The sequence below is a fragment of the Pygoscelis adeliae genome, unplaced genomic scaffold (assembly GCF_000699105.1).
Source record: "Pygoscelis adeliae isolate BGI_AS28 unplaced genomic scaffold, ASM69910v1 Scaffold77, whole genome shotgun sequence".
NCBI classification, from domain to species: domain Eukaryota; kingdom Metazoa; phylum Chordata; class Aves; order Sphenisciformes; family Spheniscidae; genus Pygoscelis; species Pygoscelis adeliae.
The window spans coordinates 2,493,473-2,519,570 of record NW_008825216.1 but is presented as its reverse complement, the minus strand read 5'-3'; the positions used below and the strand labels follow the sequence as shown (position 1 = coordinate 2,519,570).

The 26,098-nt window shown below is 43.4% G+C and overlaps 1 protein-coding gene across 1 annotated transcript; it reads left to right on the top strand.

The window, feature by feature from the left end:
* Positions 1-402: 402 nt before the first annotated feature.
* On the top strand, positions 403-26,098 carry GPR137B (G protein-coupled receptor 137B). Its single transcript, XM_009329163.1, has 7 exons — positions 403-883; positions 9,434-9,483; positions 14,528-14,750; positions 18,517-18,666; positions 20,753-20,881; positions 23,817-23,941; positions 25,489-26,098. The coding sequence occupies exons 1-7, from the start codon at positions 515-517 to the stop codon at positions 25,598-25,600; spliced, it is 1,158 nt and encodes a 385-aa protein (XP_009327438.1). The 5' UTR covers positions 403-514; the 3' UTR covers positions 25,601-26,098.

Genomic DNA, 26,098 nt, shown 5'->3' with positions numbered 1-26,098 from the left:
TTCATGAGTACTTTAAGGTGCTTAAAATTATTCCTGATGAAATGTAGCTAAATAAAGTACTTGCTAAATGGGAAACAAGACAAAAAAATTCTACAAGATACGATGTGGCTGCCACTGGGAAAACGTCAGATACATGCTTCTCGTAGAAAATAGAACATTACTTAACTAATTTAAAATCCAGATAATTTTTCTTAGGAAAAAAATCAGCAGTAAACCATTCAGTGGCTGGTGGATTTCTTCGTTTCTTGAGGATGGTAAAGATCCGTGCACAAACAGCAGCAAAAGGCAGCTTTCTGAGCTGTTCCCTGCCAATTGCTGACAAAGGCAGTCCTAATGAATCATTCTGAATTGTGATCATGTGCTACCAGCCCACAGTGAGCTGCCAAAGAGGAAGTGCAGCTTGTTTTCTTTCATTTTCTTGATTCCTATGCTGTAGGAAGATGAAAGGAGAAGGAGGAGGAGGCAACAGCAGCAGCCAAACTTAATAAATAATTCTGACGATTCCTGATATCAAATGGAGGCCCCTGAGTGGGACCCACTGAAAAATGACACCCTTCCGCCGACCCTGACGCCAGCTGTCCCTCCGTATGTGAAGCTGGGCCTGACCATTGTATATACTGTTTTTTATTCACTGCTTTTTGTGTTCATCTACGTCCAGCTCTGGCTGGTCCTTCACTACAGGCACAAGAGGTTCAGTTACCAAACTGTCTTTCTGTTTCTGTGCTTGTTTTGGGCCTCTCTTAGGACTGTGCTCTTTTCATTTTACTTCAAAGACTTTGTCACAGCAAATTCTCTCAGCCCCTTCATCTTCTGGCTTCTCTATTGCTTCCCAGTCTGCCTCCAGTTTTTCACCCTGACCCTGATGAATCTTTACTTCACACAGGTAAGCAACAGATATTTGGTTGATTAAATATGACAGAATGGTAAAGCATTATTTTGTAAGAATTGTGAGAAAAATGTGATTTCCTAATGTACCTTGGCAATGCAAAAAGCAAATTTCAGTTATTTGATTGGGAATTTTTTAACTTTTAATCTATATACAAGTGATCAGTGTTACAATGAAACTGGAGCCTGAAGTGATCATTTCAGGAATGGCCAATAATATATCTACTGTCTATTAAATGGGTGTCATTTAACTTAAGGGTTGGGGAAAAAAATGTATAGGAGAGCTTGAAAGCTGGACATCCAAATGCCATTCTATTATTATTCTTTATTATTGTTATTGTTGTTACTAGACTTCATAAACCTCCTGGCTTAGCAGACCTGATCTCTGTGTGCAGTCAGAACTGTAATTTCTAATTTTGCTGGCAACCCCCCACCCCAGTTTTTCATAAGTTGGCTAACATATTTCTGAGTGTGATTTCTATTCTATGTATCACAATCAAAACTGTTGATCAAGTCCTACTGTGGACCCAAATTTCCTATAATGATCTGTATTACAAATAGCAGTGACTCCAGACCCCAGTTAGTGCTAAATGCTGTACAGAGATACACCCTCTATTTCAAGGACACTGTGATGTAAAGGTAAATTAGCTGTATAGTGGGGTAAAGGAAATAGTATCTCCATTTCAGAAAGAGGTCTTGAGAGTGTATCTGTGCTACGGACAGCTAAGAAGCCAGATGAGTTAGGCTGCATAGCACTCCAGGTTACTGCAGTTAGACTTGCTTGGAAGTATTTATGGTGAGCTTGGGTATCTTGGCACTGGGCTGCAGGATGGGATATTGGCATGCTGAGGCAAAGAAAGGCTGCTAGGCTTGCCTAAGATCTCACAGGAAGCTTGAGGGAGGGCAGGGACTGGATTCCCTATCTCCTCAATCCCACTACAGTGCCTGGAGCAGGAAGCCAAACCTGCACTCCCATGACCCTTGTCGAAGTCCGCTTTCCCAGTGCAGGGGTCGTTGGCCAGGAGAGCACCAGCCAGCACTGGAGCAGCCCCGGCAGTGCTCAGGATGCTTTGGGTGTTGCTGCCTGCCCCGCTTGGAACCAGCTTGGTGCCTGGGTCTAGCTGCTTCTGTAGTGCCTACAGTGTTTAACAGCGGCTCTGTAGTGATTACAGGCCTGTCAATTCTGAACAGCCTAGCTGGAGAGATCAGGCTGCTTGTGAGAACTGCCATCCCAGAGCTGAAAAAGCAGCAATGGTAAGCGTGACAGCTGTAAGAGGATCACTTGAGTTGTAGAGGGTGTTAAATACTTAGAACCACATACACAGTTTTGTGCTTAGTTTTACTTTTCTGCATTCAGTGTCTGAAACACTTGCTAACTCACCCTGCTCCACTCCCTGGGACTTGAGATGTATTAAGGGATTACAGGAACCTTTCATCTACATGCTACTCAAATCCAGCTCAGGCATGTGGTGACCTACACTTTATCCCATAGCTGTTGTGAGAGTCATTTGATAATGGTGTGGTTCCCCAGGGGCAAACGTCCATCAACACACAGTCCATCCCTATCACAGCGGCTGGGACTAAGTCATAGCCCTAGGTCAGATTCTTCCCTCAGACACACACGTAGGGCTGCTATGGAAGTCTGGAGGCAGAATGCAGCATCCTCGCTCTCCACCAAGAGAAACTGAGCCTGGCATGAGCACAGAGGGGACACAGCAGTCTGCACTGTGCATTAGAGCGCCAGCACTCGGGGGCTTAGCATTGCAGGTAAATGATTCATTTCGTCTAAGGAAGATCTAAAAAGAGAGCATACAGAATGCACACGTGTGTCCTTTTAACTTATTTTTGGCATTGCTGTCTGATATCATTCAGGAAGTACAAGTCAGTGGCTGGAAACAGAAAAAATGCTAAGGCTATTGGTTCTGCCTTTGAGACAATTTCTGCTTTGTCACCATGAGTCCTCATGATCGTCGTCTGAGCCCCTCTGTAAAAGAGTAATAGTTACATGTCTTGAAGAGCTATTGTGAGGCTTTTGAAACAATATTTACAAGGGACTTTCAGAGTTTGTGGTGTGCGTCATAATCTTTAAAGATCGTGGGCCACTGTAGACAGGCATATTATTAGTATTGTTGTTTGCTTTAGAGCTCATTGCTCCCAGTGAAATCTCATCTCAAATATCTCCCCAGCCAAGACAAAGCCTTAAGAAATACAAGCACAGCCATTGTAGGAATATAATGTAAGACACAGAATAAGTGCACATATTTTTAATTCACTGTCATTAGTTCTTTACTTCTAACCATTAAAAGGTGGTTTGTCTTGAAATTCAGCATCTTCTTGAGACTGTATATTTAATGTGCATCTAGCTTTCCACAGTAGGCAAGCAAGAACTGGTGTGAAAGGGGCGGGGAGAGAGAATTTTGTTTTCAGTAATGGCTTATAGCTTCACAGACCTGTTCAGAAACAACTTTTATCCTTTTTTCTGTAGAAGGAAGGCAAGAAGGGTCTGCAGCTGTGCCTCATTGCATGAAAACCATGCTATTTAACTGGTGCTTAGCTTGAGGGAAAGAAGTGATCGGTGTATAGTATAGGGACAGAGGACTGGAAGAGACCTCATGGGTCTCTGGAATTTGCAGGTGTTTATTATCTGCTGTATGGCACCCAGACATGTGGCACTGCTAGGAATACTTTTAGACATAGATGTGAGAAGAAAAAGTGATTCCAAAAATATTGCAAATCCTCCTGGCCAAACAAAAAAACTCATCTGGCAAGTGCCCGAGGGCATTTTTCAGAATAATAAGCACCTTTGAACTTGACAGAAAGTTAGCCACAACTATTCTCTTTTCAATAGGTATCCCAAAGCAATGGGGATGCAAATTTAGACTGTATTTTATGTGTAGCAAGACAAGTAAGCCATGACGGTGTCAGCATAGCAGGGGTTGTTCCCAGACTGGAGCATCGCCATAAGCAGATACAGCAGAAAGCTCTAATGCGTTGGGGCAGGTTGCTAAAGTGGGGGACCAGTGGACGAAAGAGAAGTTACAATCAAACTACTTTTGACTCAGAACAACTCCTGAGTGATCTTTGGATTAAGAGCCAAATTCAGGGTCCTTTGCTATGGTCTTGATGCCCTACTTATGGCAGAATAGAAGATAAGGCTGCTGCAGATAAGGCTCATATAATACTAGCTCCTCTCAGAAATCACATACTGCAGAAAATACATATGATTTCTAATGAGAGCACTACATTTATTAGAATTTATTAATCCTATGTCGGTATTCATTCTCTTCTAAAGAAAAAAAAATAAGATGACCGACCCTCTCAGGATAAGCCTCTGTCTACTTGGAAATCATTAAAATAAATCTCAAGTGAAGATGAGATCCAGTGGCACTTTCATAAAACAGTAGCCCAACACTGGCAAGTAACTGCATTGTATCCAAGCCAGAGCAGCTCCCTGATCCTGATCTATCAGATAGGGAGCTGAAGTGTGTGTTTCCACCTACAGAGACCGAAAAGCCTATATATATGTTTGCCTCACACCTGCAGCTCCCTGGGTTTATTTTGCTGCTTGATAAAGCTAAGACTGTAAATTGGCAAATAATGTATTTTCAACTTTAAGTGACTCCAGATAGTGAGGATCCCAGGACTCAGGCACTCTTTCGTTTAGGCCCTGCCTAGCCAAATCTTCCCTGCTCCTGACAAGGGGAGATTGAGGTGAGTCTTCCAGCTTCACAGTCAGTGCTGCGGGCAAAAGCGTAAAGAGCAAACCATTTGGTGGGCTGCAAGCTTAATCATCAGGTTGGGTACTTCCCCAGGACCTAGGGAACATGGCGCTGAGCTAAAGATCTGTGAGACTGTATGAGTGGAGAAGGGCTGGCAGGCAGATTTACCTCTCCTTCCTCCTCCCTAACCATCTTCCCTTTTCTCTGGCATCCAGACTGAGACGCTTACCCTGCCTCCCAGGCAGGGCTGATAAAATCAAGGACTTTCAAATGAAGAGAAATTGTGCAGAGTAAGACAGTTTAGAGCGGAGCTGGCCATGCTGGAAGTGCCTGGCAGGGCGGGGTAAAACCAGCACAAGGCTTTCGGAGAGGTTACATGTATCTGTGGAACTGGGGTATGTGTTAGCTCTGGGAAGACAATTAAGAGAACGTCTCATCCTCTAATTACTGGGAATAGCATTTCAAAAGTAATACCACCAGTGAGAGAACAGAGGGCTTTTTAGTTAGGAGAAATATTTATTTTTTAGTAGAAATGAATACACCATATTTTATAAAGCTTGTCATTAATTTAAAGCATGCTTTAGATGTACATAGAACTACACAGGAGTCTAACTATGGATAGTAAAGCATCAGCAAATATGTTTGGCATAAAACATTGCCCTCGGTATTGGATCTATAGGAGACAAATTGCAACTGCAAACTGGCTGGCTGTCAGCATCTGACATGAAGAATGAGGTCATTTGACTCAGAAAATAATTTGATAGAAAGGCTACACATGCAAGTTTACTATGGCTGCCAGCCTCACAATGGTACCTGTCCTTTCAGGACTATTTTTACCAACGTACACAAGGCTGAGTATGGTAGTGAGTCATGTTGCCCATGTCTGTAGGCCCTACAAACTGTGTAGAGTTTAGAGAGTAGAGGGAAAACTTGCATATTTTGGGGAATCTGATCCAAATGAAAGAAAGAACATGGGAGAAAGAGAGAAAGGGGAGCGTGGGCCTGGGACTGGAAGATACACAGCAGAGGAAAGGTGTACGTGCTGATGGTGAGGGACTCTGGGCCTGGATGAGGTTGTGGCGTATATTCAGAGTGCAAAGAGAAGTTTGCACGGAGTGTGACAGAGGAAGAGAGGGGCCGTGTTGAAAGGAACTGGGAAGGAAAAGTACACGCTATGCTCCTTATAGAGTTTTTTAAATGAGAACTGGTAAATAAAGCTGAACTTCATTCCTGTGCAGGGGGCCAGCTTGAGACATATGCAAGCACTTAACACATACCTGAGGCTTTTTGGTAAGCTGAGCTGCGGCTCCTGTAAAAGTGAATTGATCAGCTAGCACTAGAGGTACAGCAGAGGTTTGTGCCAGCCAACACGTCAGTTCAGCTAAATCAGAGCACGGACTGAAAATTGCTCCAGTGAGATTTTTTTTCTTTTGCTCTGGGAATATGTGACTTGGCTTTGACACCTGTTTCACTGATACTTACAGGGCCAGAGAGGCTCCTGATTTAACTTTTCGTAACTGTAGCTGGAACACCCTTAAGCTACAGCAGCCTGGACCTCTCTGCCTTCTCTGCTGCCCAGCAGCTCTGCAGAGCTCTCTGCGGCCGAGCTGCTGATGGACTCCCATGCCATCCCCACTGCTCCTCTGCTGGGGCCTGGTAAAATGTCTTTAAGGTCAGCTGTTTACATCAGTTCCTGCAACAGAAATTTTCCCTGGCTGTATGAAGGGCTTTTTGGAGTCCTTTTGTACTGCTGCAGTTTTATAAGCCAAACATATACCTCAGGGGAGTGGAGGAGGGAGTGTGAGAATCTCATTTGAGGTTTCCAGTCCTTTGGCAAAAACAAGGAGTCAAAACAGGATATTTCTCCTTTAAAGAACAAGCGAAAGGGGAAGCGCTTTTAAGAAGAAAAAGTAACCCTTTAGACATTAGAAAATTAGCAAGGAATTTCACAGTTTTCCGTGTTGCTGTTCATCTTGGGGCCCTCTGAAAGGTCTTTTTTAAAAAGTCTGCCTTCTGCTTGCTGTTTAGTCTATTCTTAGGTATAGCCTGGTTTGCTCTGGTTTGCTGGAAGACTTGCTTAGATGACTCAGATATTGACTGGAAGCTTTCTCAACACTGTTGCAGGGAGGGGCCATTGAGCAACACGTCGCTTGAGTTAAATGGCTGTTAAAAGCAAAAAGCTGCACCCACGCACATAAGGTATATTAAGATCAGCTTCTGACATCCTTACTCCCACTGAACAGCCCTTTATTCTGTGACAATCACATTGCTTCCAGCAAGGCTACTCATGAAATAAGGCCCCATCAGTGTTTAAGCAAAGGTGGCAGAACTTGACCGCTTGTGTTTCTGTCTAGCAGTGAATTTGTAAGAGTGTCCATGCCTTATACTGTAGCTCTCATTCTGTGTAGCATCCATTTTCTATGCAGTGTTCATTTTATTTCTTAATGATCATTTTGCTCTGGTAAAATTCAGAAACATTTATCGGCTGGGACAGGCCCACCAAATGTAGAATCACAGTAACAGCTGTTTTGGTGATCTTACATCTGGAGATCCTGCTGGATCTGCAGCAGGAACATCATGTTTGGTTTTATCTAAGGTATCCACGGAGTTTTTGCTGGGTAGGGCAGCCTTGGACTGGTTTATGTGACAGGACTGCCCTGTGACATTATAGGGATGAGTGGATCGTTTCTGGGGAACCACAGGAGATGGTATTCAGGAACTTGTGAATTTTCTAGGTTTTGTGGACCCAGCACAACTCATTGCCCACTGCAAATTGCTTGTCTTGTGCAGTTCTTGGCACAGGCTCTAAACACTTCTGTTTAGTGCTACTCCTGAAAGCTGTCAAAATTAACGGTACGATATGTGTGAGTAAGTGCTTCTCAGAACAGGTGAGGATTGTGGAATGGCCCTAGAGACAAGTTTTACTTGTTTAGTTTCACTGAGGTCAGGAATCTGTTCCCTCCCGCTTGCCCACAGTGTCTTCCAGAATAAGCAGGGTAGGCAACAAGTCTTGCACAAAAAGCATACAGGAAGTATTTTGAATCCCATCTCTTCTCTAAAAACTGACAGCCCCTCTTTGTGCACCATGAAAATGCAGAACATTCACAAGCCTCTTGTACCTCTCCTTTCAGTAGCAAGTAAGTAAAACAATATAAAACTTCTTCCTGAACTCCTGTGAGAATTAATGATCCAGGAATTTGGAGAATGAATCACAAAAATATTCTGTAAGGGATACTGCCAGCGATGTTAACTATTTGAAAACAGTATCAATGGTTGCAGAATATTTTTAGAGATTTTTTCCCCCAACTTTTCAATTTCATTCTCAGCTGTTATTTTTCTAGGGCCTGCTGAAAAGCTCAGTGTTCTCTGCTGGTTCAGCTAGCGCTAAGCAGGCTGATGCATCACAACACTAATTTCCATGTCAAGGCAGCTGTTTATGGTGAATAGGAGCTAAATGACAAGTTGTTCCAGGAGTGCTGGAACAAGTGAAGCCTGATTTTCTCCATATCTATGTCTTATGCTTGACTTTGAGCTTTTTCCATAACTGGGGCATTTCTTACGATACTTTGCTATGCAGACTTTCTCATATTGGGTGATGTGTAGGATCATTATGCAGGGTTCTCTTCACAGAGGTCATATATCAGATGCATTTATAGGATCCTTACTTCTGTTGGGTCACTAATTTTTAGGAGGGTGATAAAGAATCATGTCTTTGATGCTTCAAGTATTTTTCCATCAGTTCTCTGACCAGAGTATTTTAAGATTAGTGGGGGGACAGATAAACAAGTTGACAGGCAGACACATGCCTACACATATATAGTGATCATGTAAGTCCTGTTTCCTTGGGAAAGCATGATAATCATAGCAAATATTATGCAAGCTATACTAAAGGGCGTGCAAAACCAGTGACATGGGTAAGGCAGGTTAACTTGAGGAGAAAACCATTAGGAAACAACCCAGAATAAGTCATACAGCATGATTTTTGTCATACTAGCAATCAATGCGCGTTGGTGTTGGTTTAAATGAACATTTGTAAACTGAGTGTGTTTGGAAACCATGTTAGCTTATGAAAAAGCAGTGATGCTTCTCTGTAATTTTTTTAATAAATAAGATATAAAATATGCTAATATATTTTTGTATAATTTCTGGTGGTGGTGAAACACCTGTGACTGATATTACCTAGCTACATTGCAGAAAATATGTCAGTATTTTGTCTTTTCTGTTACAGCAAGGTAACTACTGGGTATGAGCACTCTCTCTGTAAAAATACATATTGTTGTATAGTGAACAGACAGTCAGCAGAAGCCAAATATACCTCTGAGTAAAACAATGAGTTTTGTTCTCAAGGGCATGCTTTTGGCAATGTAACATGAATACAAATGTATATATCCAATTTCAGGCCAGGGTACTATGACAGACTCTTCATTTGAATGGAGCATCTGACCCAATATGCCGGTATGAGCTGGTCTACGTGAGAGACATGTACTGTTAGGTCATCTAAGAGCCTAATAATTACTTGCCTCTATGATTATACTGGCATTGGTCCTCTTTTGAATACTGGTATAAAGGACCTTATTCACAAGCCAGAGTAACTGAAAATAATCGTGTAGACAATTTGTATACAAGTACATCATGAGCGTCTGCTGGGTGGTTTTAATGCTTTGCTTAGAGCTTGCCTGCCATGGATAAGCAATAAATGCAAATCTGTTATCTAATGAAACCTGTCATTACATTTCTTGTGACCTGTGAGACAGGATTTCTGTGGATCACAGCGTCTTTCTTTACTTACATGTATCCTATGTTTGATGCAGTATTTTTCTGTTTTGCAGGTGATTTTCAAAGCTAAGTCAAAATATTCCCCAGAGCTACTGAAATACAGGTAAGAACTATGCAAACATTCAGTGTGGTAAAGAAGAGTAGCCATGCTTTTTGATAAACACTACATCTTTGATAATGTGGAGCTTATATCTCAGCTATTCATATTTATATACCACTGTTTTATGATGATGGTTCTGAGGCCAGCTTCTTCCTATGACATTTAGAAGTCTGTGTCATTTCCCAACACAAGCACCATTTCTAAACATTGGCATATTTCAAAGGCAAATATTTCAAATGCAAGCAGAAAACACTCACCCTGGTGATTTGTTTACAGGTTTTTACAGTTGTATTGCTAGGTGAATTCAGATCCAGTGCTTTGGTAAAGGTAGCAGACCGATGTATTTATTACGACAGGAATGAGTGGGACTGGGTATGTATTAATCTGTGAGGTCAGTGGAAATAAAAGACTCAAAAGTTTTGGGAAGATGAGAGAAGAGTTGTGAGAAAGAGGTAGAGAGAATGGATTCAACTTGATGATGTGTTTGGGAGCTCACAGATAACCTCCCCCAACACCATAGAGTTGAGGTTATGGTAGCTTTGCATTTAGGTGGAGAGATTTGTTTGGGATCTTGTTGAGCAGGAGGGATTGTCAGGCATTAGTTGAAAGCTCCCCAAAGGGCAGTAATGTCCAGAAAGCTGAGGAAGAGCTCAATAAATTAATATTTATTGTGGCAATGCCTAAAAGCCTCAGTCAGGGGCAATGTTGTTTGGGCAGGGGAAGAGAGAGAGGTTGTCTCCATTCTGAAGAAAAAATTTACAATCTGAAATCAGGATAGGAAAGCAGAGTAATTTGAAACTGGAATCTGTTATTTGCTGACTGTTCAGGAGAACACAATACTGTATCAACAGGTCAAATATTATGTATTGTCCTTGCTCTGGAAAATTCGTTATCCAATTGGATTTTGACACAGCTAGAGAGGCGATCATCTTGAGCAAGTGCTTCAGAAGCCATGTTTGGTAGAATGGCCGTACAATCAGAGCAGGCTTGGGGTGGGCTGTGGTTGGGCCAGTGAGGGTATGGGACACGCAGGGTGTGATGGCTGACTGAGGGATGTGGACTCCACGCTGAACCACAGCCGATGCAGAAATTGTCAGGATGGGAACAGAGAGGCTGCATCTATTTTGGTGGCCTCAGGAATGCTTTCAAGTTAGTGGGTCTGTGTGCATACCTTGGCCACATCCCAAACCACAAAGGGCAAGAGCTGGATGCTCCCTGGTAAACACCGTGGCATACAGATACATTCACCCCCCTTCGCGCTCTGGTTTCTGTGGGAAGGAAATGCAGGAGTATGGGCTGGCAGACAAGCACAGCACACACCAGCCAGGTCCCCAGCCAGCCCTCAATGCAAGCGTGCCTGCCTCTGATGGTACGCGTAGGCAAGAGGAACAAAGAGGACGGCTTTGCACAAAGCCTGGGCTTCGGGTCAGGGTGGTATAGGGCAGGTCTGTGAACATGTTCCTGGCTGGCTTTAGAGGTGAGAGGTAGAAGCTTTGAACCTCCTCTGTTACTGATGTTTGTGGCAAGGCTTTATTCCTGAAAACTGCTTGAAAATGTCTTTCTTCAAGCAAAGGGAACTTGTGATATTTAGTCAATGCCTATGAAGTGACTACATTAGCACCCTGCATGTAGCTCTCAGAGCGTTTCCGTTCCTAAACATTTATGTATTGTGACTGGAATTACTCATGCACAGACTACCCTCCCCACAACAGCTCCATGTCCACCCTGACTCTTGCCTACTGCACTTCTAACACAGATCACTCTTGGATCTGGTCTAGCCTTTTCTCTCTTATTCAGCTCTGTTGGTAAAGGGCTTCAGTAATATTTTGGTTTAATATCTAGATCTCTTAGCATGCGTGTGGTTATCCTGTGTAAAAGAGCCATATAAATAAACCTGACCTCGTTTCCTATCTTATACAGGGCAACTGAAGTGGTGTAATACATGCACACCCACAGGTGAGGTCCTGAATCTTAACAAGCTGGTGAAAGATCACAGAATCATAGAGTGGTTTGGGTTGGAAGGGACCTTTAAAGATCATCTAGTCCAACCCCCGTCCCATGGGAAGGGACATCTTTCATTAGATCAGGTTGCTCAAATCCTGATGGAGATGGATGATGGATGATAGAAAGATGGATGGTCTACAGACAGGGGCTGGAGTCTGCACTTACTGAATTTGATTTTTCTTCATTGCTGAACGTTCACTTTTTGATTTTTTTTCCTCATTTTCTCTAATAAGTGTCAGACCTTATTGCCTGGTATTGGCATTTCTGCAACAGATAATGGCAACATAAACAGGGCAACAGAGAGGTAGGACTGCGGTCTATGTATTGGCACAGGTCTCAGAAATCAGAATCATTTCAGATATGGAAAAAACTGATAAAATCCTATCAGAGATCCAGAATCTTAAGGAAATTTTACTCAGCACAGCCTTCGTGATGTGAGTCACTATGGCAAAAGAGCTCAAGGCGAAGCCTGTGCCAGCCCAACTTCATATTTAAACAGTCTTTCTGCACGTCTCCCTGGGCTTGGGGATTTCTTACAGTCACTGGGGTTGGATGAGGCTTGCTGTGCTCTGTGTGCATGCCTTGTTACACATGAGCTTCAGACACTGCATGGTTTCTGAGGAAACCACATACAAAATGTTGTAGTTTCAAACATTTTCCTGTTAAACAAGGTAAAACTCACTGCATTCATCTGAAGTTGATTTTAAGCTCAAAGAAAAACTTAGGGGTGCATCCAGCCTGACATCCATCCCTGGCATGTGCCTTCCCCAACCAAGCCAGATTACACACAGCTCCTTTTAAGGGACTAGCCCCAAAATGTGGATTAGGTACAACAGGCTTTTGAACAGTCACCGGTGCAATCTGGAAGCACCTCTCCTGCCCTGCCTTTCTATTTTCTAAATAAAACCCATATGCTTATTCATGCCTTGTAGGTGCCCTTGTAGTTGAGCTGTAAGGATACATTCTGCCTTTAAGTGAGGAATGCTTTCTGCAGCTGCAGAGACCCAAAACTGCCCTAAGAGACACAGCCTGCATCTCCATCAGTGCTTATTCAGAAGTTCATCAACAATGCTTCTATTGTCAAAACAGGCAGCCATTTCCCCAGCCACATCATGTTAATAAAGGGGATGGAAGATCATTATGTGAAGAGCTGCACAACTGACTGGCCATGACAGCTCACCCTGGCACGTATGGGAGTGTGTGGGCATGAGAGCATGACAGTGCTTTTTTTTTTGCTAAACTCCGCCAAGGAGGAGCCTGGCCTGGAAGCCTCTAAGCCTTGCTGCTTGCAAGCCAGCATCAAGGGCATGCAGGCTATGCTGCAGCAGAAGGTCCCTCTGACTAAGCTGAGCAAAAAGAGAGCATATACTTACTGTCCGGCAAGTAGGCAACGAGCATACCTTTCCTCGTAAGCCCAAACCCCACAAGAATATTTTACCTGCACTACAATGGGGGAGCAAAGATGAGGCTATTAAATAGGCTTTGGGAGGTGAAGGCAGAGAAGACACATGACCATCACCTAAAGACTTTTGAGATATTAACAAAAACTGTAAGTGTACCACCACTACAACTGGGAACTGCACGCTCCAGAGGAAGCTATGTGAGAGAGGAGCTTCAGGACTGCAGTGCTTCCAGCATTAGACCATGAGGTTTAAAGGAACTACCTCTAGCTGCTTATCCTAAAAACAGAGCCCTGCCCTGGAAGGTTAAGAATGAGCACAATCTTCCCCCTGAGAGGGAATTCCGTGACAGCATCCTCGCTTACTGCCAGATATAGCTGGAAAGAAGGGCACCGTTTCACAAGCAGGGACTTTTAGGCTTTCAGTTCTCCCTGTTGCACATTTTTAAAGTCTCAAAGTCTCTCTCTCTCTTTCTTGCCCTCTGAAAAGAAGCCAGCTATGCTTCAGCTTTGTAGCTGGGTTGATGCTATCCCAAAAGGATACGAATGTGTGAAAGAAAAATATCACCATTGGGTATTTTTAAACAATCAGAATTTGATTCCTCAGGGACAGTCTGGATGTTTGTTGTCAGCCAAATTCAAAGTTCCCAGCAAGCATGAAAAGCTGTGGCCAAAACCTCTTGTTCAGTGACTGCAAATTATGACCCTTATCAGTAATTGCCTTGGTCAGCAGTGATAATGAAGTAAGCAAACACCTGAAATGGAAACATGCTTTTTTTTTTTTTTTTAAAGTGAAAAGCTCCACAGCTGTGTGTAGGAGTAAAGAGGAATTAGAAGCAGCTTTCCTTGAGTATGTGGTATACTTATATTGCAGGTATCAGTGCTGAGTAGGTGGGAAAAAACAGAGAAAACCAGTCCAGCTTCTGTCTGTCACATTTCTGTTCCAGCTCTGCTCCTGTGGTTGTGCAAACAAACCTTTTTCCTGGCATAGACAGCAAAATGCCAACCCAGAATCAATATGCATATTTAAATTTCTTGATGTTTCTTTCAAGAGGTTGCCCATGGCCAAGTTATTTAGGAAAAGGGACAGAGAAAGATGCAGGGGAACCAGTAACTCAGATTTTTCCTACTGTTAGACACTTCCCTAATTTAATATGAAATTTGACGGCAAACATCAGCAGTCAGTGATGCTTCTCATGGCAGTGGTGGTGTAGTAAAACCAGGATCAAAACCAGTCCATTCCAGGCAACTCAACCTTTTGCAAGGTTTCTCCTGTCAGTGAGTAGTCAGAGGGTTTGTGCTGTATATGAAGTGCACACTCTGAGAAAGTATATGTGTATTCTAAGTAGTTTTTAAGAACTGTGCTGTTGTATTTCTGCTGCAAACACTCTTCCATTTTTTGCTGCTTGACATTAGTTTCTTTACTTACAGCTTATTGTGTAACTGTAAAAACAGGTTCGAAACAAGCTAAGTTAATCTCTCCAGCAATCTGGAGCACTTTGGTTTGGGCTCGGGCGGCTGGTCGCTCTGTGAGCTGTGGCAGCCCAACACATGCAGCTTTCATTGCTCAGAGTGCAACTTCCATCTCATGACTGACATTTGCTGAACAATGTCGCTAAAACTGTTTTCTCCTCACTCTCCCAGGTTGCCCCTCTACCTGGCTTCTCTTTTCATAAGTCTCCTCTTCCTCTTGGTGAATTTAACATGTGCAGTATTGGTGAGGACACAGAATTCAGAGAGAAAAGTCATTGTCTCTGTCCGGGTGGCAATTAATGACACGTTGTTTGTGCTGTGCGCTGTTTCACTCTCCATCTGCCTGTATAAGATTTCCAAGATGTCTTTAGCCAACATTTACTTGGAATCCAAGGTAAGGTACATTTTCAGTTCTTTTCAAGTACCTTCTGAGAGACAAGGGCAGTGCAAGGCACAGTTTTTTAGATCCCCTGAGAGCTACTGGCCTTAAACTTCACAGCTTGCGCTTGGCTGATCATCCTGCTCAATATATGAATTAAATACTAAGTGCTAGCAAGGGTGCTTTTGGCTAACACCACTGACCCCAAAATATGTATTTTTGAGGCAGAGTTTACACAACTTATTGGCTGGAATTTCTCACAGCTATTTTTCAAGTGGATAGTGCTTTCTCCAGATCCCTGTCTGAAGACCACTTCATTTCAGTAGTGCTATTGAAAGAAGCGGTCTATACTTTGGGATCCTTCAGCTTGTCAAATTTTTGACTGATTAAGTTAAATGTTTAAGGTAGCAGCATGCTGAAAATAGGCCAGTTAGAGGAATATGAATCTCCCTTTATACATTTGCATACTGTCCTATAGATAATGAGAATGTGTTTTAAAAGACTTAATGGATTATAAACTCAGCCAAGTGGAGAGAAGGGGGAAAAAAGTCTCTCATATTACTCTACAAAATGTTCGTTAGAGAAATATTGTTAGGTTTACAGCTTTGGACACATTCAGTGGTCAAGGCACTGGGTGGCATCACGTAAGCCTGCAGTGTTTATTATAAAATCAGTGAAGGCGGTTTGTACTTCTAAATAACAAAACAGGACTTTCAAAGGTCCTTGCAGTAGATAGTTAAATCTTAAAATAAATTATTAGTTTAACCAATAGCACATTATCTTTACCACAACAAACCTTTCAAAAATGTAAGTTTCAGCTACTATTAGAAAATCTTATAATAAAATTCCTCTCTCCTTTTACTTAATCAGATGAAAGGAGTACTTCTCCTGTTTAAGCAAATCTGGCCGTACTGCACAACAACTGAAAGTTCAGGGCTGAATAGAAGATTTAAAAACACAGCTTAGTTTGTTTTGTTTCTTTCAAAAGAAAGTTTCTTTCAGTCACAGGCTGACCAAAGGGCATGGGCAATGGATTATTTTTACTAGTAAGAAAAGTTTTTCTACTGCCGCAAATCACAGAAGTGTAAATCTCTGTAACAAAGCAGTGTTAACCTAAGGGAGGCTTTGGTAGATTACTTTGTTCCGTTTCCTCCTCCTGCAGGAAACTTGATCTTCTTTACTTCAAGCTATTTCACAAAAAACAAACAAACACTAACATTATTGCAGACAGGAAGGGACAGAACGCTCAGCTGATGAAAGTTTGAATGTGGAAATGAGAATCAAAGAGCGCTTTGCTCCTTTCTGCTGACCTGAAATGGGAGTTCCTCTGGGGACTTCCAGTAGGATTTGACTGCACATACTTAGGGATACAGGTGGCTGGAGCTGGCAGTGAAAAAACATCCTGGTTTAATCTGCTACTGTTGTACTGAAAAAACTAGCTAAAGAAGAAAAATCCATTCTCTGCAGTGATACGATAGAAGTAGTGTTGGAGATAATGAGTGCTCTGCAGTGCATGTAGATAGGCATCGGTACTGGTAGCCTTTTAGTTGCATCTCCCATCTGCTGGCACGTATCTTCTGACCACATGTGAAAACTCCATGACCTGGCATGGGGGACCGGCCTGGTTCTCTGTGCCAAGGCTACAACAGCACAAGGAGGTGCACAGCCCTGCCCTTAGGTGCCGACTTGGGCCAGTTCTGTGCTAGCCAGAAGCATCATGCAGTGGGACATGCTACAAACTCAGGGCTCCCCCTCTTTTCTGTAGGGGCCTGTGACTGAAAAGGATTCCTCTGGCTTTACTTTTACTGCTGCACTCCCCCTTCCCCAAGCCACGAAGTATATTTGACTGGCAGCAAAACCAGGACACTTTTACCCCCTTTTTTGTATTTGGTGGGATTGAAGTTTGTTAAATTTAACTATTAAATATAGGGAAACCTATATAGGGAAATAACCGACCCCTCTCTGCTCTTCACTTCTGCTATCCCCAGTCTGTAAATGCCACTGAGCTGGGATATGGTATGCGCCAGTCAGCAGCTTCTCTCTGCTCTCTCACCCTTGGTTTCCATGACAGCATCACTGACTTGCTGGTACCGAAGGAGAATAGAGAAGTCCCCAGCAAACATTTCCTTTGTGGCACTTCCTGCTTGCTGGTCTTGCCACAGCTTTCACCACTACCCAGTATGTATCTGGCTTCAATTCCCGTATAGCAGCAGGCTCGTGGCTCACTCCTGACACGGCTGCAGGTTATGGCCCGGTAGTCAGTCAGAGAGGTTAACTGCACTGGGGATTTTGCAATACTCCTGAGCCTGACTGTTCCCTGAATCAGTATTATTTTGCTGGGAAAACAGGCAAGCTAGTTTTCTGCAAGCTTTTCTGATTACTCCCTGAGCTCCTCTTTACTGACACCCATCAGGGAACACCCAGCCCGAGGATCTTGTCTGGCAGAGCCGCAGGGACAATAGCCACCAGCTTGGGTGAGCCGCAGAGGGGCCCTGGTAGTCTCCTGAAGGCCAGGGATTCAGGATGTGGTGACTTGGTGACTTTCCCTGATACTTCAGTAGCCATTCTGTTATGTCTGTGCTCTACCTGCCACAGCGCTTTGGACCTCTCCTCCTTGGGAACAAACCTGGAAGCAGAGTGTGTAAGTAAGTGCAGGGAATAGGCTGCAGACCTTCCTGACTCCTGCACTGGTATAAAAGGTCCTGTGAGGGGAGGAGCAACTTCCTTCTTGGCCTCTCCCTCTCACACAGATGAGAGGAGCCCATCCTCCTGGTGTGGGTCTCTGCCAGGAGAGGGAGAGGGCAGGGCTCATGAAGCAAATGACTGCAAGGTATTTTGCTTCCCTAAAAGCACACAGCGCTTTAACCCACCTTTCCTCCTTTGGCTATGCAAAGCACTATTCCAGAGCCAACTGCACAGAATTTACTTTGAGCTTCTTCCTTCAAAGCCAGTCCCATTTTTGTACATCTGCCTGCCTCCACGATCAGACTCACACTGATCCCTGTAGCCACGGCTCCTGGATTCCTTCCTTTCTTGCTGCTACAACAACTCCTGTGCTGGAGTCTCAGTCCCCCACAGTGGTCAGGTGTCTCACTCCTCACACTGGATTAGGCTCGTTCCCCTGCTCTGTCCGTTTTTCTCTCTAGGGCTTAGGAACTGTTCTGATTTCACACTGTGCAGTATCATTCCTCCCCTTGTGCCCAAGCTCCCACTCACAGATTGCCCTGCCATGGTCACTCTGCCTGTAGGCCGTGCTTCCACTTTGTCTCCTCTGTGTTGACATTAGGTAAGGCAGGATGTTCTGTTCCTGTCTGTGCTCTGTTTAACTGCTGACCGTTAGGATCTGCTCTGCACTTAGGAAATAGGTGCACAGCAAGCAGTTGTAAAAAGATGCAAGGTTGCATCATGCTAGCTAGCCAGCATCTGATACAGGATGCTCTAGAGCTAATGCACAGCTGAAGGCTCAATTCTCTTGCTCCATGTGATACCAAGTGTAGATCTTACGTATTTTCATTGCTCTGAAAATAGCGCTTCTGCAGTAAGTTGTAGGAATTAGTCGCAGCCCATCTTGGTAAGGGCTGGGACTGCTACCATTGCCTGGAACCCACTGTACTGTTAAAATACAGGAATATACGTAGTATAGGATATACTGATCAAAGAAGGAAAGAGAAGAAGTCAGTCTGCATTAGGCAGAGTAGCATGACAACCCTCGAAGTCCATGCAAAGCAATGTTCTTGTCAACAGCCCTTATGAATAATAACCTGTGTTTCATCTTTTCCAGGGCTCATCTGTCTGTCAGGTGACAAGTATAGGAGTGACTGTTATACTACTTTATACCTCACGAGCCTGTTACAACTTGTTCATCTTATCATTTTCCCAAACCAAGAAAGTAAATTCTTTTGATTACGATTGGTACAACGTATCAGATCAGGCAAGTATGAAAATATTTGCTAATGAGAAAAAATCATTCTGTATGTGATGGCTGATTTCCTAAATGCTATGATAAGAGGAATTAATATATTAAAATCCTATTATTTTTTTATTTTATTCAATGCACTAAGGTTGTTTTGCTCCAGGAATATTTCTGGTAATTTCAGCATAAGGAGGAAAAAAACCCCAGTGCTAAAAGAAAGAAGTAGCCACGAGCCAAATAATTAAAAAAACCCCAATCTTTTATTTACCTTGATTTTATTGTTTAAAAAAATCCTTTTATTAAAAAAGACAGGTGTTTTGTCCATTAGAAAGAATGTACTGTACCTGGAGAAGCAGAAAAACAGTACTTGATTCCACTGAAATGCTCAGTTCTGAAGTCATAATCAAATCCCCCGTTGCCATCCAGGGCTGTGGAGTTATTTACCTGAATTCTGTCATTAGTGTGATACCTTCTGTAGTTTGAGGGTAAGACTATGATTCTTCCCAACCATTAATTTCAAGTGACAATTCAGATTGAAAACTAACAGTGATAAAAACACTAAAGGAAATAGCAGGGGATTCTTAGTTGAATATTATGGAATGTGGGCATCCAGCTCCTGTCTCTGCTTTGAAGCATGTAGTTAGGTCCCAGTACTTTTCCAGCTCTGTCAAGGCTGGGCAAAATGGCAGGCCTGGGTCTGGACCATGCGTACATTTTGTTTGGCCTCAAGACATGTGACGTCTCCCCACCCTCTCAGCAAGCACCAGCAGACCAAAAGCAGTGCTCCCAGCCACGCAAGGGCCTTGTATTGCCAGGATGGCCAAGCCAACCTGCAGCCATTAACAATTTTCTGCTGAGCAGTAGATAAAACTGTAAAGAAGAAGTAGGTAAACAGTAGGGTAGGATTGCCCAGAGGACCTCATTATGAGTTAGTTGAGTAGGGTCTGTCAAGGGACCACTAATCAACCTTGCTGCGGTGCGAAGAGGAGTGCAGCTAGGTGGTGCCACTCCGTGTAATTAGAAGACGCAGGTTTTAGGCAGAAGGGCTCTAGGTTGCGATTCATCCCCTGAATCAAACATTTTCCCTCCTGTTGTTGGGGCCTGGAGTGTTGTTGCTGCTGCTGCTGACCCCTTGCAGGGGGCACTTCTTGTGCTGACTCCTACGTCTGAAGTAACAGGGGCTGGAACTTTGTGGCCAGAATATTTGGTCCCATTTCCCCCGTGGAGGCAACCCCGAGGTTGTTCATAGAGAGCTCAGCAGAATGCTTTAGGCCTTAGGTCACTACTACTGATTTTTGAACAGCTGATCTGACTTGTGACATTAGGGTTGCCTGGTTTTTGGGGTAAATGGTTTGAGCCATAGGTAAAGGGCCTGGAACTACGGAGGAGGTACTCAGTTTGGTACCAGAATCAAGAGTCACTTTAAAAAGTACAGCCCAATGTTTGTACTGTGGTAGTGCCTCAGGTCACCTGTCAGAAACATTACCCTTTTCTCTTCTGTACAAAACACACGAAAGGACAGGATTTGCCCTCTGCAGCTATGGTGAATGGTGGAGGGGAAATCTGAACAGTTCAAAGCTAATGCTAGAGTAACAGCATGGTTATTCAAGCTAACAATGTGCACCAATTTGAAGGGATCCAAGCCTTAATTTTTAAAAGCCAGATCGCCAGCAATGCCCTTGAAGACCTGGGCATTGATTGTTCCTTCACATGTTATTCCCAGCGAGAAAAGGACTGGAAAACTAGTTTCTCATTACCTCGATTTGATCACTTGATGAAATGGTTGCTTGCCAGGCTTTTAGACTGGGAAGACCCCTGCATTAAACTTTGATTTTGCTGAAGGAAAGAGAGGAGGAGAAAGAGGGAGGAAGAAAGGTAAAAGGGAAGTCATGTACCCAACAAGATAGAATATTGATTTTTTTTTTTTTTAGTATGCCTTTAATCATTAGCCAGGTTAATCTGGCTTTACTGGGTGGAATTTCTGGCTGTGTTGTCAAGCATTTCAGCCACTTAAATATAGGTCTTCATAAGAAGACATGTTGCCTCCTGCACCTTTTAAATGAGCTGCCATCTTTAAACACTTTTCTCTTTGACTTTTCAACAGGCAGATCTGAAATGTCAGCTGGGAGACGCGGGTTATATAGTGTTCGGTGTGATCCTTTTCATCTGGGAGCTCTTGCCCACTTCCTTGGTTGTGTATTTCTTCCGTGTCCGAAACCCTACAAAAGATCTAGTAAGTGGAATTTGTTAGTGTATTTGTTGGTGTAATGTCCAGGCAGGTCTGGAGGGCTCAGCTTCTGAGGGAGGTTTGCTTCTTTACGTTTTGACTTCTCTTTTTCAATGTGTCCTTGACAGAATAAAAGCGATGCAAACTTCCCACTTCTTTATACTAAGTCCTCATGAGAGAAACTCATCATATTTACCCAGAAGGAAGACAAGGTGCTTCTCAGGCAGTTTACCTTAAAAATCAGGAACCTTCTGAAATTTAGGAACATCTTCCCTTTGGGTTAATACGGTACTTCACTGGAGTCAGTGGAAAAGGAGTTTGTTATCCAAAATTGGGCTCTTTCATCACATCGCAGTGAAAATGGTTGTGTGCTAACTGTTCAATGGCCTGCATGAAATAAGAGATCAAATTCTTTCAGCCCTGTACCCATTGAATTGTTTCCGTGTCAAAGACCAATAGCCATAATAAGCACTTGCTGATATTTTGGTTTGCTATTTCAGCAGAGCAGAGATTAAGATGTGAGTTGCAAGGATAATTCCCTGTAAGTATCCTTAATATCTAGGTAGTTAATAGATGGACAAGCATCTTTTTATAGCTGCAGGCAATGTCTCCGGGTTAGCATAGGATATGCTGGTTGACAGGCACATGGGGAATATCAGCCCTGCACTAGGATTACCGAGGTAACGTCTCTGTTTCTGTAGGCCAAACCAAACCAAAGCTAATACTCCCCAAGAAGGATGTGAATGGTAAATTCACAACTAAGAGAAGCAATTAATAGAATAACTTTTTAGAGAAGGCGATGGTTTTTATTCTCACATGCTGATTTCAGAGATGATGATAAAGCCAAGCTGAACAAGGAAGTAACAAAGCCCCACCTGTATAAAGTCCTTCTTACTGTTCACCTGTGATACTTGACATTGCACTAAGAAACCCCATGGACCCCAGTGTCCATCACAAAAAAAATCTCAGCCCCGCTCCTGCTTAGGAGTTTGCCAGGACAACTGCAAAGAGAAGAAATGTTTTAGAGTACAGTCCAGTGGTGCTGCTCTTCTAAAAAGTGACCACAGAGAGATCTCGTTTTATTTAAAGTGAGTTTAGTAAGGCTAGACCTGGTGGTCAAGTCTGGATAGCGTGGGAGAGATTCACAAGAGAATGAAAATAAGGGACGTGGTCTGATCTCTCCTTTCAAACAGCTGATCACATAAAGACTTGGAATCCTACTCAAACGAGAGCTCAAATGGAGTCAAACAGGCAGCATTCTCCCACCAGTCAAAGAGCACTGCAGTAACACATAAAACATTGTATTTTTGCATTGTGATTTGCAGAAAGCCTTAAATCTCCAACTTCATATAGTTCAGAAGAGCCAATCAGTGGTATCACTTCTTTTATGGGTACCTTTTTTAAGATAGACATTATCCGTCATAGTGGATAGGTCATATATGGATTTTTTTCTACACAAGACAAATATTTATGCTGACCAATATCACGGTAAGAGGAAAACTGGAAACAACAATGTTAGAAAGAAACAAAAAATGAAGGGAGCCTGTAGCAAGGCAAAATTTCAGTGCAAGCATGCCACAAGAGGGAGACCAAGGGCCACAGGACTTTAGTCTAATGTGTTCAGTAGGCTAACTGTTACAGCAGCTAAGTATCAAATGCTCCAGTGGTTGAAAATAGTTGGCCAGAAAGCATGGGGCCATTAAAACAAACCCTCTTTTAGTTAAAAAAAAATCTTAACAACAACTCTGACTGAGTAAAAATCCAAAATGTTCTTTATTTTTAATAAGGAACAATCCCAAGAAATGTTGTTCTTTGGTTCTACGTTTCATTCAGGACTTCAGAAACAAGACGTTTGAGTAGAGGCAGCCTGCGTTCAGCACTGTTCAAATGTAAAGCTCCACTCCGCAGACGATTATAGCCTGGAACGAGCTGTCTGTCTGCTTTGGTGCTGACACAGGGTAACTGCAGTGCATGGTCCTTTGCCTTGCCGTACCTTCAGCCAGACAAATGTTGGAAATGGGGAGACGACAGAGATGGACCTATTTTTAGTTCATCTTTGTCAAAGTTATTTAACATCTTAAAAATATGGGGAGATTAAATTGCTCTCCTGCTTAAGGCCAAGGAGAAGACGTCATCCTGGCTTACCCACAGGTGCAGGGAACCCTGTTCCCTGGGAATGGAAGCAGTGGATCAGTGGAAGAGGCTTAGCTGGGTCCTAGATGTCCCTCTGCACTGTTTCCAGAATCAAACTGACCTTTTGAATCTTGTATGCTTTCTGTTTTGATTCGTAGGGATATAAAAGCAAAATGCTTTGTAAATGAAGGAGTTACATGTACGCCCCTTTCCCTCTTTTATCAAAGGACCTTTCCTTGGGATTTGACCCTCACAGCACTGTAGGGTGAAACTGAAATTGCTCAGAGAGGTCCTAAGGGGTTTTTCAGCTGTGGTTTCATTCAGCAGGGTGCCAAGGTTCAACATGATTGGTTCCTGAGGCAAGAGAGGTAACACGCCAGGAGGGAGCGTTACAAATGTGGGAGGTAAAACCGAATCTCTTTAGGTGTTTCATATCCTTCAGCTCCTCAGCTGCTTCCCTACTGCTCACTTCAAGTCAGCTGGCTAAAAGCACAAAGCGTCCAGGATGGACAAGAATTCAGCAGACAGGTTAAATGCATACTGGAGGGTGGTTTCAGACATGGGTCGTTATCTGTTAGCTAGAAGGAAGGAAAAGGAAAAGCCGTGAAGATCAGTAGACCATCACTACGCTGGTAGAGAAAAACAGAAAATGCAAAAAGATTTCTATTGTCTACAGCAAATGTAAAATCGCCCGTTTTATTTTGGAAGCCAGGAGGTAAGTCAGCAGTGACTTCTTTTATAAGTCAGGCGCCGAGCAGTTTATCAATCTATCTGTTGCACGTACTGACTGAGGTTTCCCTTCCCTCAGGCCAACACAGGAATGGTCCCAAGCCATGGCTTCAGTCCCAGATCTTATTTCTTTGACAACCCTCGAAGATACGACAGTGATGACGATCTAGCGTGGAATATTGCACCACAGGGGTCACAGGGCAGGTGAGATACAAGAGGGAACCGCTTGCTTCCCCTAACAGAAACCGGAGGAGGAAGAACTCTCACACACTGCAGAACACTAATGTAAATTGTCTAGCTCCACTTGTTGCATAAATTCCAGGGGGTGAGGGGAAGCAAAGGGGGAAGCTGAAGTGGCAAGGCAGCACCGGGTGACTGTAGGGATCTAAGGGCCCCACAGAGACTGCAAGGACACAAGAATGAATACGGTTACATAATTTAAGAATTAAAGAGCATGCCGCTCTTTGAAAAACTCAGGCAGATCTTTGGGTTGCATGTTTCACCCTCTGTTTCTTCCAAGAGTGGCCTAAGAAGTGCCACTTACTACTTCAAGTGTGTGAGCAAGGCAACCTAGAAAAACAGCCATCTCCCTGTCTTCAGGGAGAGCAGGGAAAAGCTCGACGGCGCAGGCAGCAGCTTGCGATGGTGGTAGCGAGAAGCCTCTCAACTTAGGCTGCCCTGTTAACGTGGCTAAATGTCTTGGGGTTTACCTGAAATGAAGGGGGCATTCGCTTTCCCACTTGCTGAAAGCTTGTGCGAATCCACCTAACTGCTGAAATCCCGCACAACCCAGAACCGGCACAAAAAGCCTGTTTCCTCTGTGTCACTGTGAGCTTTAGGTAAGGATTCCCTTCCAGGAAGGAGCAGTTCACGGCAAGAATGATAGCACCCAATGCGGAGAAGGAAGGGCACTGCCAGGACACTGTCCTGCCCCGAAAGGAGGCTCAGTCACGCGTTAGTCATTTGCTTCTTCCTGTATCTGCAGTATGCGAGTAGCAGTTTAGTGTAATCAGCCATTTTAAATTGAAGGCTAACTGGCTAACTGTAGCAAACATACCCGGGTCTAGTTCTTGTCACTCATTTAGCTAAGATTGCGTAGTCACTGTCTCTGAGCCCATACCATGATGCAGTAAAGCTGGATATTCACTATTTACAGTTACCAGTCATCCTACCCCTGCATTAGTTTTTCACGTAGGAACTAAACCCATCGAGGATGCTGGAGGCAGTGCGTGCCAGGCTGGTACCCAGGCACCCCCCCCTTCCGCACAGAGGCATGAGAGACCCAGCCACACTGGTAACACGGGCAGAAACCAGCCACGTGCGTTGACTCCCACTGCTCGTGGGAGAAAAGCCAGCGTGCCAGAGCTGCTAACCAAGTACCGGTCCCTTGTACACGGAGACGGGAGGTTTAGGTCTGTCACTGACCGGCCCTTGCAGTGCTAGGACTTGGCATGGATTAGCGGCACCGCTTCGAGGGTTTTCAAACACCTTCTGGATTAGCGAAGCAGAAGGGGGAGGAGTCCTTAGTGACCTAGAAGAATCAGGAAACAGTGAGGTGAGAACACTTGGGCCAAAATAATTGACAGATCAGAAAAATAAATAGCAGCCCGAACCCCTGGTTGAGGTTTTATTTTATTTTTGCACTTCAGCGTGAGAACTACAGCTACGCGATTGCATTTTGCCCACATTCACTAACCAGATATCTGCAGAACCAACCTGCCAGTCACCGATTCTTCTGTTTTCTTTTCAAGTTTCTCTCCAGACTACTACGACTGGGGCCATCAGAACAACAGCTTCATGGCTTACATCGGATCCCTCCAACAAGATCCAGCACTGGACACAGACCGGCCGAGCCCTATATAACTTCAATCAACGACAGTGTTCTAGGACATTCCAATATTAAAACAAACGTTCTCAAAAACAAAGCTTAGCAATTTTTGTTCACCTTTTGGTTTTTAGAAGTGTTCCTGTGCACAGATAAATGAAGAACTTGTCTGTGCCACGAGCTTTTCATAGTTCAAGGAGAAGTATAAGCTAATGATTTAAACTTTGAAGACTGTTCTAATTAATACCTTGTTCTAAGCCATGGTATTTTTGGCTTTGAATAGAGATGTTAGAAGGTATAATTTAATCATTTTATGCTCATTTTAAGAGAGCAAATTTCATGAAGTGAAATGGCATAATTATTTTCTAAGTATTTTTATTTTTACACTGTGTATTAGGTTAGAAATACATGATTATGATGAATATACTGTAAACACATGAATGGGTTGTTCAAATGCATGACAGCAGCGATTCTTACAGGCACATCAAAGCTTGTAAGGGAAAAATATCAACCTGATTAAATATTGTCTTTTCAAG

Coding starts and splice junctions, on each gene's coding strand:
- GPR137B (XM_009329163.1), top strand. CDS start 515: ATGGAGGCCCCTGAGTGGGACCCACTGAAAAATGACACCCTTCCGCCG. Junction 9,484..14,527: donor CCAGAGCTACTGAAATACAG/GTAAGAACTATG, acceptor TCACTCTCCCAG/GTTGCCCCTCTACCTGGCTT. Junction 20,882..23,816: donor GAAACCCTACAAAAGATCTA/GTAAGTGGAATT, acceptor CCCTTCCCTCAG/GCCAACACAGGAATGGTCCC.